This window comes from Onychostruthus taczanowskii, unplaced genomic scaffold (assembly GCF_017590055.1).
Source record: "Onychostruthus taczanowskii isolate IOZ18803 unplaced genomic scaffold, ASM1759005v1 scaffold13, whole genome shotgun sequence".
Taxonomy (NCBI): domain Eukaryota; kingdom Metazoa; phylum Chordata; class Aves; order Passeriformes; family Passeridae; genus Onychostruthus; species Onychostruthus taczanowskii.
Window position 1 is genome coordinate 15162995 of NW_024498462.1, and position 18955 is coordinate 15181949.

Below are 18955 nucleotides of genomic sequence, written 5' to 3' on the forward strand. Positions count from 1 at the left end.
CTTTTTTTCTTTGTTTAACACGTTAAGATGTTTCTGAGACTTTAGGCACTAGTAAATTAAAACCAAGCATTTAAAAACGTAGATTTCATTGCACGAGCACTGGGTAGAAGACCGGGGAGAAGAGATGGAGTCTGACCAGGCATTCCCAGGACTTTTGCCTCCTCCCTGCTGTAGCTCACTCCCCGTGTGAGCAGCAGGTACCTAAGCAAACTCCTCCTGCTGCAAAGACATCGTGGCCTGACCCCAGCACTCCAAAGGCAATACTTCCTCCCTGCTGCCTCACTCCTGCCCTCACTGCTGCCTGCTGGTTAATCCATCCTTAGATGAAGTTTATTACAAACAGGTTGCCAGGTTTCAGCCAAAGGCTCGGAGTCTCCAAACCCAGAGTTCTCATTTTCTAGCTGTAACTGTACATAGAAATAGACAGGGAAGCATAAGAGATGACACAAGAAAATGCCTTAAGAGCAGCCTGCTGCCCTTGCCATGTCCACAGTGTCACTGCTCCATGTGTTGCCTCATCACCACGCTGTCCTCTGCAAGTGGGAGAGCAGGGCTGGAGATGGAACAGCTCAGGAAGCCCACACAGACTTAGTCCATTAAGAAATAAATAAATAAAATTGCTAGCTATAACTGTATGAAGCAAGTTTTGCAAGGAGATTTCTCCTTAAATACTTCTTTCTGTCAGAATCTATTTTTTTGATGGAGGTGAAGGAAGCCATCTGAAAGGCTTAGAATTCCAGTCAGCTCTTGATGGTTTTTTGGTATTTCAGTGAAATCCTCCTATACAGGAAGGTTTTTTTATCCCCTTTGTTGCAGGACACTCAGATCTCAGAGGCTGAAGGTTTGCTGATTTTCTGTAAGGGGTAGCTTGCTACCAGTGTTCAGAGTTTACTGGCACCCTGTTTTCAAGATGTTTTATGGCTCCCTTGATCTTCTCTCCATGTGTAGCTATCCCTTCTCACCAGGTCCTATGCAGAAGGGTTTTCCAGCTGTGAATGCATCTCAAAAAAAGGTGCTGGGAAACTCTGAACCCTGGTTTGCATTGTCAGTGGTCACATCCCCAAAAACCTAGAGACTGTCAGCTCTGGACTGGTTTAAAAGCTGCTGAGTACAAACTGAGGGGAATTGCACGGGGTGGAACCACAGCAAATGCCTCCTGTGAGTGCCACACACTGCCCAGGGACTCCAGAGCCGTGTCCCAGGGTCTGAGAGCACTGGGGCTCTGTTTTCCCTGCCAAGGTAACCGTTCTCTTTGCTGTTTCTGATGGTGCTGCAGTCCCAAGGCACGATCCTACCTTACACACACCCCAGGAAATACTGGGGATGGCGTAGGATGTTCTCTTGCTGCTTCCTAGAGCTATTCCTGGAGCTTTTCAGCAGTGTGTCCTTACAGCCATAAGCAGCTTGCACTCTAGATTGATTTTCCTGCAGTATTCTGCGCTCAGCATTGCCTTTCCCCCGGGGCTGGTCCCTTTTCCCTGCCGGTGACTCTGGCTCCTTGCAGAGGGCCGGGCTGGCTCCTGGCTGCTGCCTCGGAAGATGGAGCTCTTGCTCCAGGATAGCAGAGGGAGACTTGGGCAGCCAGCTCTGGAGCCAGGCAGGGGCAGAGGGAGCCCCAGAGCCCTCGGGAGTGTGAGCTGCTCGTGCTGAGATGCTGGCTTGCATGTTGGCAGTGTGAGCTTGACCTTGTGGGGTCCCCGGCAGCTTGGAGAGTTTTGGGGTCGCTTCAGTGCTGGGGGAGAGGCAGGTCTGGCACTTGTGGGGGCAGTGCCTGTCTTACTGCTCAGCTCCCCAGTTAAAACTGTGCCCAGTCACAGAATTTCACAGCAGAATTCATACAAATCTGGGGTTTGGGATTTTTTTCAGGGTGAAGCCTTTAGCTGAATAGAATAAATGGTTTCCTTACCTTCACTTTTCTCCTTACATTTGTCCTGTGGCCCCACAGGATGGCTGATACCTGCATGCCTACAAGCTGTTCCTCTCCCCTCCTGCTACTTATTCCAGTGTTGAGCCAATGCAGATCACAATGAAGTCACAGGGAGCTCTTTGCTGTCCATTTTAAGTTAGCAGAGGGGTATTTGGTGAATGCTTTCCTTCCCAGCCATTCCAGCTTTGCAAATCCACGGTCCTCTTGTAAATCTTGGCCTGGATATGAGCCATGAGGTTCTCTGGGAGGAAGGTGGCTGGCTGGGAGATCATTTTGAAAATGAATTTTCCTCCTGGTGTGCCTCTAGCTGTAAGTTCTGAGATTAGTCCTTGCTGCTTTCTTCCAGACAGATTTATTCTCTCTGCTGTGCAAACCCATGCTGGATTTGTTTAATGTGCATGATGAAGGAGCAGTTTTGTATTGCAGGTGGTAACACGCAGAGCTCAAAATGAAAAATATTTGGAGAGAACCGTGCTCAGAAAGAGCAATACTGAGAATGTAACTACTGCTGAGGCTCACCCGTGTGTTGGTAGTTTCAGCTGCCTTGCAGGTGGTCAGGCACTGTCTGGTTAACTGGCTTGGCTTGTCCATGAATTTACACAGAGATGAAGGTTATCTCTTCATTTCAGGGAAGGCTGGGGCTCCAGCATTGCAATCCCAGCTCCCCTTTGCACTGGAGCAGGAGACAAAACATTTCTGCATGTCCCTGGGTGGCCAGCGTGGCAGGATCACACTGAGCAGCACTGGCAGCTCTGTGCCAGTGCAGAGAGGGGATCTCAGATCTCAGCTGCCCTGCAGCACCCAGGGCAGGGCTGGGAACCAGATTCCTTCTGAACACTGTTCCTGCCCAAGCCATTCTGGTGATTTAAGGTGGGCACAGGCTCCTGTTCTACGTGCCAGACCCTCTCCTAGTTTATTTAACATCCTGCTTGCCAAATCCTCTCCTCCAAGCCTTGGGGGACCCCCTGTGCCTGCTCTCCATGCCATGAAGCTGAGCAGAGGTTTCCCCCCGCTGGCAGTGCCTGAAGGACTGAGCTTGCATGTCCTGTGTCCCCTGGGCAGGGCACTGGGATTGTCCTGTCCCCCCTGGGCAGGGCACTGGGATTGTCCTGTCCCCCCTGGGCAGGGCACTGGGATTGTCCTGTCCCCCCTGGGCAGGGCACTGGGATTGTCCTGTCCCCCCTGGGCAGGGCACTGGGATTGTCCTGTCCCCCCTGGGCAGGGCACTGGGATTGTCCTGTCCCCCCTGGGCAGGGCACTGGGATTGTCCTGTCCCCCCTGGGCAGGGCACTGGGATTGTCCTGTCCCCCCTGGGCAGGGCACTGGGATTGTCCTGTGCTCCCTGGGCAGGGCACTGGGATTGTCCTGTACTCCCCCTGGGCAGGGCACTGGGATTCTCCTGTGTCCCTTGGGACAATCACTGGGACTGTCCTGTGCCCCCTGGGCAGGGCACTGGGATTGTCCTGTACTCCTTGGGACAATCACTGGGATTGTCCTGTGCCCCTTGGGACAATCACTGGGATTCTCCTGTGCCCCCTGGGCAGGGCACTGGGATTGTCCTGTGCCCCCTGGCCCCTCTGGATGTGCCTGGCCAGGGTGTTGATGCTGTGGCTCGAGCTCTGGCAGGCTGCTGTGGCATGTTGGCTGAAAGGTGCCAGCTGTGCCCACGTCCTGGTTGCGGTGCCACCCTCAGCTGGCAGCTGCAGCACAGCTCTCTGCACTGCCCCTCACGCCCTGAAGGCTGCAGCCACAGGCTTCTGTGTCCGTGCAGGGTCCCCTAGAGGCAATGCTGGTTTCTTTTTGGCCTTTGGAGCACAAGGAGGGTCTCTCCTGTCCCTGCAGTGCCAGCTCAGCTGTTCAGTAATGCCAGGAAACCATCTCCAGCCTGACAAAGTAAGGAGCCTAGAGCAGACATCAGCTGGCCTTGCTGGGATAATGAAGGGATAGATGATGGAATGAGTCAAGCCCTGTGGTCCTGCCTTAGTCAGGGCTCTCACTGAAGCCAGTGGGAGTTCAGCTTTTAGGGAGAAATGCAGGAGTGCTTTTATTTTTTTTCTGTTACACAAATGTTACATGATTACAGGGAACAATGTATTTCTTGGAATGAGATGCTTTGATATTAACATCATTCTCCATTACTTTATAGATGCTGCCCTGTGTAACACGAGAAAGTTCAGTTCCCCTTGAGTTAAGGGTGAACTAGTAGCATCCTATTTTCGATGCTCTGGAAGCTTTCAACTAAGTGTTACAGAGAATTAGCACAGTAGTTGGAGCTGTCCTGTACTATTCATCACATTCACAGACCTCCACAGCCTCATCTGCACTGAGTGGGACCGGGGTCCTAAGCAGCTTCTCATGCCCATAAAGGAAGCCATTCTCCGCTCTTTGTTTTTTTTCTCCTGTGGAAGTTATGGTATTTTGTTCATTTTTCCTGCTGTTTTTCCATGACATACATCATGTTTCATCAGAGAAGTACACTACAGTTTCCTGACACTTCGTTTAGATGCTTGAAATTTCCTCTACAGGTTGAAGTAGGTTTTGCCTACTTATTAGCTGACAACTGTTGAAGTTGCAAACAAGAGTTGAGTTTTGGTAAACCAAAAAGAAAAAAAAAAACCAAACCAAGAAGCTGTATGTCCTGCTTAATTGATTTTATGGGTGGATTTTTCTTAACTATCTGCTTCAGCTGTGTGAATGTAATGTTCTGTAAGAGCATCATCTGGCTGACTCCCACGTGAGGAAGCAATAACACTAAAGTTCCTCTTTTTGCACTTAGGGTCTGACTCCAGCCCCTTGCAGTCAGCCTCCCTGATTGCAGTGAGGTCTGCATCAGGTCAAACTGACACCTCAGGGTTGTCACCAATCACTTAGGGTCCCAAAGCATCCCAGGGCTGAAACCTGTATCTAGCAAGTGTTGAAGTTTACATTCATGTATGTACTTTTGGAACACGTGCCATAAATCCAAGCTAAATGTCCATGTTTGCACTAAGGATGTTCTTGTGATAAGACTTTTTCAGCATCTTTAACAATAACGTACCTATTGAATTTTTGAGAAGGGAAAAAGAATGTTGAAGACTCATAGTTGAATTTTGTGTTTCTTTGTCTAGTTTTGCTTTTGTAGAACATAGGTAGGTGCAGGTGGTTTGAACTTTTAAGCAGATGTGTGCAAAGAGCTCCTGAGTGCGTGGAGAGCAGGGTTAGTGGTGTGCATGCAGTGGTGAGTTTGCTCTGCCCCAGCCAAATGAAATGTTTATACCAGGGACTAAACATTTATGACCTGACCTTTATTAGTGAGCCAGCCCTCAGGCACAGCCCCGAGGTCAGGTAGAACATGCTGGGGTGGTTCTGTGCCCGTTTTTGTGTGGAGGAGCTGCTGGCTGGGGCTGCCAGGGCTGTTTCTGCAGGACTGGGCTGAGCCCTGTGCACCCCCAGAGCCAGGACCAGCCGAGCTGAGCAGCTCCAAGGCCCCAGTGTCCCTCTCTGGAGTCAGTGCAGAGCTGTCAAACCACTGGGGGCTCTTTTCCTCTCCTTTCAAATCCATCACAATGCACTAATGAGTGGGAAAGTCTTCAGTTGGGGCTCTTTATAGTGCTAACAATTCTTGTGGTAACAACACACTTTTTGAGGTACAACTGTAAATACTTGTCTGAAACATAGCACACATTGCATATTGAATGATTTTAATCTTTTTTGTCTTCCATAGTTTTAAATCTAAGCTTTTATTAATTTATGAGGGTGATGAGTTCTGCAGATCTGAATGTACAGTCTGAGGTTTTTAACGTTTGAAACTTTGCACACATGGTATGTTCCCCTGAGTATGCTGTTGAACTAGGCTCTCCATGTATATGTATAAATTACAGTAGAGAATTTTCTCTGACTGCAAGTTGAAATGAACTATATTGTATATGTACCTGTAAAAAATGTGTTAAATCTATATTTAAAGATTAAAAACTTGTTAAATAAATCCATCTGAGAATGTGCAATTCTGTTCAAATACACATCTGCTATAATTCTAGGGGGAAAAAAAGTGCTCACAGTGTTGGTTTTATTTAAATTCCTTGGAACATCTTACAACCTTCTTACATGCATTTTGATTCTAAGGTAAGCAGTAGCAGATGATCCACTTAGTTTCTTGCTGGATGCAGTGGCAGTGAAAGTGGCAGAGGCAGCTTAGCACTCATACTGAAGGCTGAATTAGCAGCTGCTGACACCCTGCCCTGGTTCAGGGTGTCCCCAGTGTGCCCTGCATCCAGCACAGCTCAGGGTGTCCCCAGTGTCCCCTGCCTCCATCCCAGCACAGCTCAGGGTGTCCCCAGTGTCCCCTGCCTCCATCCCAGCAGGGTCAGGGTGTCCCAGTGTCCCCTGCCTCCATCCCAGCACAGCTCAGGGTGTCCCAGTGTCCCCTGAATCCATCCCAGCAGGGTCAGGGTGTCCCCAGTGTCCCCTGCCTCCATCCCAGCAGGGTCAGGGTGTCCCAGTGTCCCCTGCCTCCATCCCAGCACAGCTCAGGGTGTCCCAGTGTCCCCTGCCTCCATCCCAGCACAGCTCAGGGTGTCCCCAGCTCCCCTGCACCCATCCCAGCAGGGTCAGGGTGTCCCCAGTGTCCCCTGCCTCCATCCCAGCACAGCTCAGGATGTCCCCAGCATCCCCTGCACGTGACAACATCTGTTTGGGAGCACTGTGGGTGCACTGCTGTGTATGTTCACCTCCCTCCTGGACTCCTGGGGTGCTGCTGGGGCACCAGTGCCTGCTGGGCTTCCCTTGCCCACACTGCTGTGTGCCAGCTGTGGGCAGTGCTGGTGGCACACTGGCCCGGGACACGTGTGAGCCATTCCCCTGCTGATCCACCAACCCCTGCATTCAGGATTTGGGGACTTACACCAGCACAGCAGCACCAGTGCATTCAAAAATGCAGCCGTGGGTCATTAGAGGCCTTTTTATTTCCTTATTACCACATTTCCATTGCATTCTCTCCACTTCTGCCTTCCAAGAGCAAAAGTGATTTCATCTAGGAACGTTTATTGAAACGCAATGATCCCTCCCAGCCCCGGGGCTGCTGCGGTCCCTCTCGGTGCGCCCAGTCCATCCTCCAGCGCTCAGGGGAGCCTCGTGGTTTGCTTGATCCACTTGACGTACTTGGAGACCCTGGTGTAGATGCCGTACTTGCCTGGCAGGGCACACTCCTCTCCCCAGCTGGTGATGCCCGTCAGGAACCAGGTGCCCTCGATCTCCGTGGTGTAGGGCCCCCCGCTGTCCCCCTCGCAGGTGTCCCTGCCCCCGGACGGGAAGCCCGCGCAGAACATGTTCTGCAGGATGGTGGTGGAGGTGCTCTTGAGGCAGGTGGGCCGGTCCACAAAGGGCACCTTGAGCACCTGCAGGGTGGTGGCCTTGCGGCCGCGGAAGAGCACCTTGCCCCAGCCGCTGACGGTGCCCACGCCCTGCTTCAGCAGCGCGTTGGTGAACTCGCGGCTGCCCAGGCACACGGGGGTCACGTAGCTGTTGAAGGTGAGCGGCTGCTCCAGCTCCAGCAGGGCGATGTCGTTGTGGTACTCGTTGACCGAGGCGTTGTAGGTGGGGTGGGGCAGCAGCCTCGCCACCTTGCGCAGCTGCTCGGTGTGGTCGTCGATCCTCACGTCGTGCTCACCTGCAGAGAGCCGGGGCGCTGGGCTGGGAGCCCCGTGCCGGCACCAGGGACCGTGCCCCGCCGGTGCCGGCCCGGTGCCGCTCCGGCCCAGCCCAGAGGCTGCCAGGGGCTGAGCCTCGGCTGGCTCTGGGGCTGTGCTGGCCAGGCTGCTGGCTCCTCGTCACAGGCAGCTGCAGGTTCCCTCCCGCCTCAGGCCCCTGGCGCTACCCGGGTGTAAAGCATCGTCCTCTCTGGCACCACAGATGCAGATGCTTTTGCCAGAGTTAGCAGCAAAGTGGCCGTTCTGGGGATTTAGCACCCTCAGAGAGAGAGGTAAGGGGATGTCACCCTTGCAGCAAAGGGGGCAGAACTCGCTGATGAAAAATCTTGGTCTAAAATAAATAATGTATTAGTGAAAAGAAACCTCACCTTCCGCTTTCTAAACCCCCAGAGCCACAGGGCAGGATGGGAGGGCAGCGATGCTGCTCACAGGTGCCCCAGCGCCCGCCCGAGGCTCAGCTGCTCACGGCAGCCTGTCCCCTGCCTCGGGTACAGGTGGGGAGAGGAGAAGGCAGCCTGCTCTGTCCCCTGCCTCGGGTACAGGTGAGCAGAGGGCAGGGCAGGGCGGCTCCGAGCCTCAGGTGGGGCAGGGGCCGCCCGTGGCCGCATCCCCCGCAGGCTGGGCAGGATAAGGATGGCTTCTGCCGAGCGCTGTCCCGCAGCCCCCGGGGCGCTCGGGCCGTGCCGTGAGCGTTCTGCCGGCCCGGCCGGGGGTTCTGCCGGCCCAGCCGGGGGTTCTGCCGGCCCGGCCGGGGGTTCTGCCGGCCCGGCCGGACTCTCGGAAAGCGCCGAGCATCCCCAGCCGCACCCGCGCTGCTGCGGAGCCAGCCCCAGGTGAGCGGGTCCCGCGGGGTTCGGCGGGCACAGGGAATGGCAGCTCCCTGCCAGGCTGTTTGTGCAGCCTAAACGCAGGACACACGTGCGGGAGACGTTTCGGCTGGCTTTTCTTACCTTAGAGATGTAATGCTGGGAACCTGAAGATGTGATTCAGGGGTGAAAGTGGAGAAGCAAAGAATATCGGGGAGGGGGAATGCTTCTTCCAGCGGGCTTTAAAGGATGAGCCTGCGGCTCAGGCGGGCTCGCCCGTGGCCGGGCTGTGCTCACACTGCGGTCCAGCAGCCCCGTGCTGCGGAGCAGGGCACACCCGGCTCGCTGCTCCTGCCAGCTGTGGCACCCGCGGGGATGATGGAGGGCTCCAAGCTCAGCTGGGGCCCCGCAGCAGCTCAGTGACAGCCCCGAGCAGCTCGAGTCCTGCTGCTGCTGTGGTCAGTGTCCTGTGCCCTGCCCGGCCACTGTGACCCCCGTGCCATCCCTCCCCTCCGCGGTGCTCACCTGCCACGGCCGTGAGGTTGTGGGTGTAGCCCGGCTTCAGGCAGTGAGCTGCCGTCACCAACCATTTCTCGTTGATGATGGATGCGCCGCAGAAGCCCAAGCCTTGGCTGTTCACCAGCAGAACCTGTGGGAGCAGGGGCAAATCACACTCAGGGGTTTGTGGAAGGCTGGACCAGTGGAAGGTGGCCCTGGTCACAGCAGGGGGTTGGAACTGGGTGATATTTAAGGTTCCTTCCAAGCCAAACTGTTGGGTGATTCTATGATCTGCTGAAACTGATGGAGCCAAAAAATGAGTTGCATTGCTCCTTGCAAAACTCCGTCCCCTCAGCTTACTTTTGGCACATTCATGGACTACAGGGCAATCTGTTGCTGTAGCTCAACCCTTTGTGCCCCACCAGGTAAAGCTGCTGTGACTGACTTCTGGCTTTCTTTGCCAGAGGAGAGCCCGTGCAGGCAAGTTTTGTTGCTGTGGCACAAAACCGTGTATGGTTTAAGAAGCTGTGAGACTATTGCCAGTGTAACCTCAGAGACAGGCTTTGGGTATTTAAAAGCAAGGTGATGTGTACTCAGGAGGGCCTGCTGGGGCTCCAGAAGGTTTGCAGAAGGAGCTGGTACCTGCCAGGGCACCTCTCCCTTCATGCTGTCCGAGCCGCCCACCACGCGCGTGCCCGTCCTGAGCACGGGGGTGATCCTCGTGGGGGCTGCCGTGCTGCTCTCCGTGCCATTGCCCTGCTCCTCCTCAGGGCCGTCCTCAGCGTCCTCACCCGTCGTGTTCCAGTGCTCAAAGGTGTTCATGGAGCGGGTCAGCTTCCTCTTGGCCTCGGGAGCCGTGATCCTCCCGCAGGGATATGGCACTGGGAGAGGAACAGTCACAGCTGTGGCTGCCTGGGTCACGGTGACAGCCACCAGAGGGGAGGCAGCGGGGAAACCTGCCTCACCTCAGCACGGTTTGGGACCTGCTCAGGGCTCTGGGCTGAGCTTGTGCACCCTGGGCGTGTGTGTCTGTGCCTCGGAGCCCCAGTGTGAGCCATATGGAAAACTAGCATCAATTGTTTCTGGGCTTTGGGAGTGACATCTGAGCAGCTTGAGCAGTGAGAAAAGCTGGTGATGAGCACCTGTGCCTGAAGGGCTGGGGCAGCTGTGCCTGCTCTTGGCAGGATGTGTGCTGCATACCTGGGAATCCTGTGCTGGCCATTTCCAGAGCAGTAAACAGCCAGCTGGAGAGGGCAGGAAATAACAGCTGCCAATTGTACAGATAATCCTGCTTGGCACCAAGGTGAGGAAAACATTAATAAACTCTTCCTAGAGTTGTATTTTTTCCCTGTTAATGAAGAACTCATCTGTAGGCTCGTTTCAGACGAGCTCTTCCCAGTCCTCTCCCACGCAGTGTGTGCTGAATTCCTGCTGGTGGTGGCAGTCAAAATAGTAAATAGCACCAGGCATTGTCTTTCATCTGAAAAGCTCTCAGAAGCACTAAGCAAACAAACATTAGTGTAAAATCAGAGGTGAGTGTGGCCTACTGAGACTTCACCCTTTATTTTTAAACAGCTCACTTTAGGGACAGGGCTCAAATGAGTGTTGAGTGATGGAAAGTGGTACCTGAAGGCTTAGCCTATGAAGTGAAGGTTTCAGAGCCAACAAAACAAAGCTTCTGCAGGAAGGACAATCACCCAACCTGAAAGATGATCTTCTTGCTAACTGCAGACCTTCCTGGCCCAGTGAAAGTGATACAGCAAGTTGGGCAACACAGCCTGAGCTCTTGCTGAGATCCTCTGTTCACAGGATTCCCAGCCTAGGATGCTTCCCAAACTGATTGCTGGCAGCCAGCACTTTCAGGAGGTCAGCGTTCCCTGCTGCAGCTGACAGAGCTGCCCTGTGTGTGAGCTTGGGTGTGCAAACCTGCTGCAGTCAGCTGTTAGAAATGTGATGGCATCAAATGTTAAACTGACTCCAGATGACCAAACATGTATCTGCTCAGTCTCTTCTCTGCCAGAGGTGCTTCTGAGATGCTCATGCCCAGTTAATTGGCCGTCTTGTGGTGGCTGGGTCTGCACGTGTCAGTGTGGTTCTGGGTACTGCAGTGGTCTAGGGGAGCACAAGGACAACCTGCTGTTCTTTAGCCCTTTGTGAAGCTGCAGCCCCAAGCCCTGCACGTCCCTTCCACCCCACCCCACACAACAGCTAAGGCAGAGTCCAGCTCTCACTGAGGGTCTCTGCAGATGCACACTGCTGGGAGCACAGCACCAGCACAAAGCTCCACTTGCACCCACCCAAGCCAGGTTATAAGACACTGGGTCATGACTAGCCATGAAAGAGACCAACAGGAGGATTTTCATTAAGTAAAATCTTCTTCTGTTCTGAAGAGTTCAGAGCATCCTCAGTGTAGAATTGGTAACTAAGTGTTAGCTTGTTCTGGAGGAACACAGGAGTGAGCCCGCCCAGGTTATAAGACACTGGGTCACGACCAGCCATGAAAGAGACTGACAGGAGGATTTTCAGTAGGCAAAATCTTCTGTTCTGAAGAGTTCAGAGCATCCTCAGTGTAGAATTGGTAACTAAGTGTTAGCTTGTTCTGGAGGAACACAGGAGTGAGCCCTGGCTGGGTGCTGGGGCAGCTGAACATCACCCTTCTGCCCTCAGAAGATTTCTGATCCATGTTCAGAACTGTGAGATACTGGAGCCTGTCTGAGCAGCCATCAGAAAGCAGCATTTGCCTTTGAACAAATTAGTGGACAAGAACCCTACATCTCTACTCACCAGGCTACAAAAGGGATGTTTTAAAGGGAGATTGAACCCTTCCAGCCAGACCCCACATCTCCCCTGGGGAAAGTGCAGGGTAGGCTCTACCTTTGCTAAGCAGGAAAACCAGCAACGAGGTTTCCAACAGGATATTGCATCTATGAAATTCATGTAACTAAATCCAGGACAAGGCCTTGAAAACTTTAACCCAAATCTCTTAAAAGCAGTTTAAAAGTTAACCTGTAGGCTCGCAGGACTTTCCATCTTCAGCCAGTTTATAGCCAGGAGCACAGGAGCACACAACCTTCTGTGGGGGCTGGTGACTGCAGAAGTGCTTGCAGCCTCCGTTTTTAATGGCACAAGTGAAGTCTGAAAGAGATCAAAGGAAACTGTGAGAGCTCTTTTGAAGCACAGCTGGTCAGAGGTTTGTTAGACTCGGGGGTTTGGGCTCGGTAGCCCCCTGTGGCTGACCCAGGCTGTGGGAAACAGATGGTGTTTGCAAGGAGATGGGGAGGCAGGGCAATCCCATCCCTGCCATCCCTGCAGGAGCAGTGGGCACTTTTGGAGCAGGCAGGCTGAGGAGCTCATAGAGCCCCCAGAGCCCTGGCACAGCCTCCTGCCCCCAGCAGCTGCCTGAAATTTGGCAGCCTGACCCTACAGGGCTCCTGCAAATATTTGGTGAGAAGCCACGTGGTTTCCCCTCTGTTGTGGTTTTGGCAGGGGGAGAGCAGCCTGCATCAGGCTGGAGCAAGCCCTGCACCAGGCAGGGCTCTGTGCTGGGCTCTGGGCTTCAGGACAAGCCCTTGTCCCCCTGGTGCAGCCCTCAGCTGTCCCAGCCCTTCCAGCAGGGTGTGAGCAGGAACAGCCTGAGCAGAGAGAATTCCCATCACCTGCCTTCTCCCTGCCCAGCCCTCGCTCCTCTTGGAGGCACCACAAATCTGCAGAGCCCTTGCAATCCTCAGCGAGTTTTCAAACAGCTTCACAGCAGATTAACTCCACTCCTGCTTCCTCAAGGACACCTCCCTTCCTGTAGCCATTTCAATGCCATCATTTACTATTTTTACAGAGCTCTTCTTCACGCCTCACTTCCAGCTCTATTTTTGCTCCTCACTTCCCCAAGAAATCTGCAATGAGACTATTTAAATTTGATGCAACTTTGAAATGCTCTTTTTAACGTACACTCCTCTCTTGCCAGAGCAGAAATACAACTAGAAAGAGAATCTTTTATTAGTGCAGTGAGTCTAGCACATTATGCCAGTTGCACAGCCCCTGATTATATTATAAGAGCTGAATATCCCTCTTGCTTAAATTATCAGCTGTTTGGTTTTCATCAACTCTTCAACCCATCAGGAAAATATTTGCCTTTTATTTGCCTCCAGAATCAAGGTTGCTGCTGATAATTATAATTATGAATTAAACAGAGTGCCATTGAGAGGAAGTCAGGGTAGTCCTGCCCTGCCCAGCACCTGCTGCTCAGGCTGGCATGAGAAAGGGGAGTGGGGGTTCCATGGGGGGCTTTGGGGGGCTCTGCTTTCAGCAGGAGAGCAGCTTGTCCCCGACTGAGCAGTCCCAGGAAGGCTCGTGCTTTTGGGACACAGAGGAAGGGCTCTGTGTCAACATTTGCCCTGGCAGCCACGGCTGAACAGGAGACCTTGAGCCTGACTGAGCCTCCACTGAGCCCAGCCTAAGAGCAGCTGCTCAGCAGAGGGGGAGCTGGGGCTGCTCGGGGGGCTGGGCAGGACCAGAGAGCCACTGCTGTCCCCAGGTGTGTCCCCAGTGCCAGCAGGACCAGAGACAGCCACTGCTGTCCCCAGGTGGGTCCCTCTGCCACCCCCATGCCATCCCCAGTGCCAGCAGGACCAGGGACAGCCACTGCTGTCCCCAGGTGGGTCCCTCTGCCACCCCCATGCCATCCCCAGTGCCAGCAGGACCAGGGACAGCCACTGCTGTCCCCAGGTGGGTCCCTCTGCCACCCCCATGCCATCCCCAGTGCCAGCAGGACCAGGGACAGCCACTGCTGTCCCCAGGTGGGTCCCTCTGCCACCCCCATGCCATCCCCAGTGCCAGCAGGACCAGGGACAGCCACTGCTGTCCCCAGGTGGGTCCCTCTGCCACCCCCATGCCATCCCCAGTGCCAGCAGGACCAGGGACAGCCACTGCTGTCCCCAGGTGTGTCCCCCTGCCACCCTCAGTGCCAGCAGCACCAGAGATCCACTGCTGTCCCCAGGTGTGTCCCCAGTGCCAGCAGGACCAGAGAGCCACTGCTGTCCCTAGGTGTGTCCCCCTGCCATCCCCCCTGCCATCCCCAGTGCCAGCAGTACCAGAGAGCCACTGCTGTCCCCGTGCGTGTCCCCCTGCCACCCCCCGTGCCAGCAGGCTGAATTTGCACCTTCCTGGCTCCCGGCAGGGCACGGTGGGTGTCTCGCAGCCCCAGAGGGTGCCGCAGGTCCCGGCGGCTCCAGCAGAGCAGCGGGGCCCAGGCGCAGCCCTGGCACGTACCGATCTCACAGTTCTTGCCCTCGTAGCCAGCTGGGCACCAGCACACGTAGGAATTGATTTGGTCCTTGCAAACGGCCCCGTTTTTGCAGGGGTTGGGGTTGCACTGGTCCCCATCTTGGAGAGAAGACAGCAGAGTTAGCAAACACGGGGCTCCCCCAGCCCAGCCCAGCCCAGCCCAGCCAGACACAGCTCAGCTCCCCTCTGGGATGGGGCAGCCAGGTCCTGGCAGCTGAGCGGGCAGCACTGGGGCAGCGCTGGGGCAGCACTGGGGCAGCACTGGGGCAGCCAGGTCCTGGCAGCTGAGTGTGCAGCACTGGGGCAGCACTGGGGCAGCCAGGTCCTGGCAGCTGAGCGGGCAGCACTGGGCAGCACGGCGGGCTCTGCTGGAGCTCTGTGCCCCCTGGTCAGCTCTGCTGCTCTCTGCACCCCCCTGTGCGTGGCCCTCCTGCCCCATCTCGGCAGCAGCTGATGGCTCGGCCGGGTTACAGGGGGGTGAAGGTGTGCTGCTTGCAGAGGGCTCTGGGTACCCTGAGCTGGGCTCTTTGAACACTCACTTTGCAGCTTTGGGACTGGTGTGGAGACCTGTCTGTGTGTCAGGACTGAGAACCTTCCTGTTGCTCTTTCTTTCTCACTCCTGCTCTACTGTTACCTCTCTAGATTTTCCCTCCTGTGCCAGGGGTTTTAATATTCACAGCTCTCCAGCTGAGAACCTGAGGCTTTAATGAAATCGCTCACTATTGCAAAACTGGTGATCCACAGCTGTGGAGAAGCAAATCAGAGATGGAAATGATGGGGGATGCCCTTTGAAATGTTTGTGCCAGGGCAGGGAGGAAGGGCAGGGCCGTGCTGGGTCTGTGTCCTGCCAAGGCGTGCCAGCCCAGGGGCTTTCAGCAAGGGCTGGAATGCAAAATGCAAACAGGAACAAAGTGGTTTGGGCTTGTCTGAGTCCTGGCGGGAGCTTTGCAGGCTGGGCGAGGACTGCAGCTCTGCTGAGGGCTCGGGGCTGTGCAGGGCGAGCTCCTGGGGCTGCACCTTGGGGACAGCAGAGCAGGCACCCGGGTGACAGGAGCAGGTGGCATTCCTTATTTTTGATCAGCCAGTTTGTTACAGTGGCAGGGAAACAAATGCAGTGCTGAGTTTCGTCAGTTGGTTTTTTTTCAGAGGACAGTCCTACAATGCAAATGTAATGTTTTTATTTTATAGTCTGGACTGAGTAATCTGAATTATTTAAGGCTTTTTAGTGAGATGTTCTGGGCACTCTGCCAATCTACCAAACAGTTCATTTATTGAAATGTCCTCAAAATTAGTTTCAGATGGTGTAGTGGGTATTGAAATCTTTTTGTTAAGGGACCAAGGAGTGGTTGGGGATGGAGGCTGAAAAGGAAGAAGTAGATGTGGAAGGAAAACAGTGAAGTCAGGGTGTGAATTGCAAACAGCTGTTTGCTGTGATCATGTTGAGTCTCCACTTTAATATGGCATTTCTAGGGATTCACGCTGTGCCTTCACAGGGCTGTGCCTTATCTGGAGATCTCTGCTTGAGAACAGAGCATTTGCTGTTTGCTGGAGGGGTGTTAATTATTGCTCTGGTATTTTACTCTGTGGCACAGCTGAGTCTGAAGCCCAGAGCGTGACCTGGGCTCAGTGAGATCCAGCAGTCTGCCTCAACTGGTTTTGTTCCGTGAGGTGTTTGAAATTTGTTCAGGAAAACCCTGCTTGAACAAATAAAATGCTAAGACATCTTGTTTTTGGCTTGCCATTCTATGCCAAAAGGACAGACCCAGGCTGGGCACTGCAGGACTGGGAGTGCAAGGCTCTGAGTGGCTCTGCCCTTACAGTTCCTGCATGCTGGAATGCATTTCTTACAGTAGCAGCAGGTCTTTATGCACTGAGAGAGGAATATGAAGCCTTAGAACACGAAGAAAGCAGCTCTTACCAACGTATGTTTGCCAAAACTGCATCTGCAAAGGGAAAAGAGAAAAAGTTTCCTTTGTTTTATAATTCCTGGCTGGTGTCTGACTGAAGCAGTGCCTGGACGGCTCCAGAGCTGCAGGGAAAGACTTGCAGGGAAATCACCACCTCCAAAATCCCAGTGGCGACTGACAGAGGCTCAAAGCAGCTCCCAGCCCGGCTGGTGGAGCAGAAAGGAGAGCCAGCCGTGCCAGAGGCTGCCTGGGCCCTGCAGGTTTCTCCTGGCTCTTCCCTCCTCCTGCCCCAGCTGGGTGGAACAGGCTGCCCCTGTGCACTCACCGTTTTCTCCTCGTTTTCAAACACTTCCCGGGCCTCCTCATAGCTGCACTTCTCCTCCATGCACTCCCTCTCCAGGTTGCCCGGGATCACCTCCTCCAGCCGGTTGGAGTTGGCTCGCCGAGCCCGCTGCAGCACCGAGCTGGCCTCTCTGCTGCCCAGGAACACTGCAACGGAGCGGGGATAATGGGCTGGGATAATGGGATAATGGGCTGGGATAATGGGATAATGGGGGGATGGGATGGGATGGGATGGGATGGGATGGGATGGGCTGCCAGGGCCGGGTTGGGCTGTGCTGTGCTGTGCCGAGCTGGCTGTGCCGGGCTGGCTGTGCCGGGCTGGGCTGGGCTGCCAGGGCTGCCAGGGCTGTGCTCCCCCAGCAAACAAGCCCTGTCAGGTGTGCACCCCACTGCCCATGGCAGAGGCAGCTCAGGGCTGTCCCTGTGCACTGAGCTGTGTCTATGGCCCCACCTCAGCCCAGCCTGAGGGTCACATCTGCAGAGCCAAACCTCAGAACAGCCAGCAGAAATGAGATGGCAAGAGGGGGATTGGGAGAAGTTTGGTGCTTGAGATCCCCTAAAGCAGATGGAGTGAGAATCTCCCATAACAGCTGCCCAGACTGGAATAAGCTGTTAGAGAGGGAGAAGAATGGGCTTTTCCATGCTGCTGCTGCTTGGTGAGGTCTGGTTTGGCCACAGAAATTGTCCTGCCCTGTGTGGCTGTGAAAGGCCCCTTGTCCCTGCAGAGCTGGCCCTTGGGGGCAAGGGGCTCTTTCCTGCTCTCCCTGCTCCTCATCCTTGGCACAGCCTGGGTCCCAGCACCTCCTGCAGGCAGCAGGGGTGACATGAGCCTTCCTCACCCCTGGGCCTCCTCCTCAGCGGGCTGTTTGTGTCCACCTTCCTCAGGGTCCCACCTGCTGCTGTGAGAAGCAAAACTGGATTGGGACTGAAGGCTGCAGGGTGACAGGAATGGCTCTCTGGGGGCTGGAAACCATCCTCACCCTGGGAATACTCCCACACTCCTTTCAGCATCTTCTGAACCACAGTCTGGGAGAGTGACCCAGCCTCCAGGCAGGTGCTGGCAGGGCACACCTGTCCTGGCCACTGGATTTTATAGGGGCACACCTGGGTGGGTGGTGGCAAAAATGTGAGCTTCTGCTCGCTTTTCATTGCTGAGCATTTTGGAAAGAGCATTTTTTAAACCTGTTTCCATCAATGTTTTAATGAAAGAAGAAAGGGCAGCTTGCAGGAAACAGCAGCTCACCCTGGGTGTGAAGCAGCCTCTGCTGGAGCTGTTGGTGCTGCAGATAAATCAACAGCCTGCATTACTGTGTGTGATTGCCCACATCCATCACCTGCTCTCTCTTGTCTCCAGCTTTGGCTGCATCCTGCAGTCTTTGTTAAAGCCACGCTGGGCTTGCCTTTGACAGTCCTGGCAGTGGCAAATCCAGTGAGTGTTTTATGGATGTGAGCACTTGTTTGCTCTCCAGGACAAAGTGATGGCACACAAAGAGCTGTGCCTGTCACTCCACCAGCAGCGCTGCCCCTTGCCCCCTCTGTGTGTGCTTCTAAAATGGCTGAATCCAGCTCTGAAAGCTTAAAGATGCAAAAAACCCAAGGAAAAATCCGTTCTGGAAATTAATCCCTGTGACACGCGCCGTATAAAATCAGCATAAAAGCCATTATTTCCTTCCCCCAGCAAAGAGCAGAGCTTTGCAGAGGAGCTGTGAAATGCAGCGGTGCCTTGGGCTGCTCTCTCGCAATACTGCTGTCACCCACCAAGTGACAAACTGTCCCTCCGCCAGTGCCTGTGCCCAAAAGTGAAGGCTTTGCTGGCTTTTAGATGCACTCACCTGTGTTTGCAGCAGCAAGACAAGCTCCCAGAAGACACATGGAGAGCAGGAGGGGGACCTTTGCCATCTTGTCCCCGGCCAGCCTCCCCCGACAGCGCGCGGGCCCCGCGCTCGCTCGGGGGTTCAAAGTGCAAGGGCTTGTTTGCTGGCCCGGGCAGCCCTGGGTTTAAGGTCCCAGGTGCTGCAGTGCCCAGCAGAGGCAGCTGCGTGCAGGGGATGCCAGCTGTGTGTGAAAATGCAGGGCAGTTCTGAGGCCAAACCAGACCTCGGCAAGCAGCAGCAGAAAAGCCCAGCGTATTCCAGTCTGCAGCTGGGATGGGAGATCCTCACAGCACCTGCTTTGGGGGATGCAAACATGCAACTGCAGCACTGCCAACCACCCTCTTGCACTGGGGGTGCTCACAGGCAGGGAGAGGGACAGGGAGAGGGACAGGGAGAGGGACAGGACAGGGAGAGGGACAGGACAGGGACAGGGAGAGGGACAGGACAGGGAGAGGGACAGGACAGGGAGAGGGACAGGGAGAGGGACAGGACAGGACAGGGACAGGGGCAGGGGTGTGCCCTGCTGGACGTGCTGGTGTCTCCCAGGCTGCAGCACCCTCACTGCTCTGAGGCCACAGCTTCTCCTCGAGCTTGTGACCCATAAATTCCGTGCTCCCAGGCTGGAAAATGAGGAACA

At 54.7% G+C, this 18955-nt stretch overlaps 2 protein-coding genes across 5 annotated transcripts in view; one reads left to right on the forward strand and one right to left on the reverse strand.

The window, feature by feature from the left end:
• MCF2 (MCF.2 cell line derived transforming sequence) overlaps nt 1-5891 on the forward strand; it is a 54552-nt gene extending 48661 nt beyond the window's left edge. For 2 of the 4 annotated variants that reach the window (XM_041396589.1, XM_041396590.1), the window contains exon 30: nt 4074-5891. In XM_041396589.1, the coding sequence (XP_041252523.1) occupies nt 4074-4114 (41 nt within the window). In that variant the 3' untranslated portion in view covers nt 4115-5891. Of the gene's footprint in view, nt 1-82; nt 2093-4073 lie in introns of those variants that run through there. The other 2 variants (XM_041396587.1, XM_041396588.1) reach the window with 1 other exon arrangement.
• A 1132-nt stretch (nt 5892-7023) lies between these two features.
• Nucleotides 7024-18343, reverse strand: F9 (coagulation factor IX). The gene is made up of 8 exons (XM_041396578.1): nt 18277-18343; nt 16428-16591; nt 16114-16138; nt 14181-14294; nt 11922-12050; nt 9558-9796; nt 8943-9066; nt 7024-7571 (listed from the first exon to the last, which is right to left on the reverse strand). Exons 1-8 carry the CDS (start codon nt 18341-18343, stop codon nt 7024-7026), a joined length of 1410 nt encoding a protein of 469 aa, XP_041252512.1.
• Between the last annotated feature and the right edge of the window lie 612 nt (nt 18344-18955).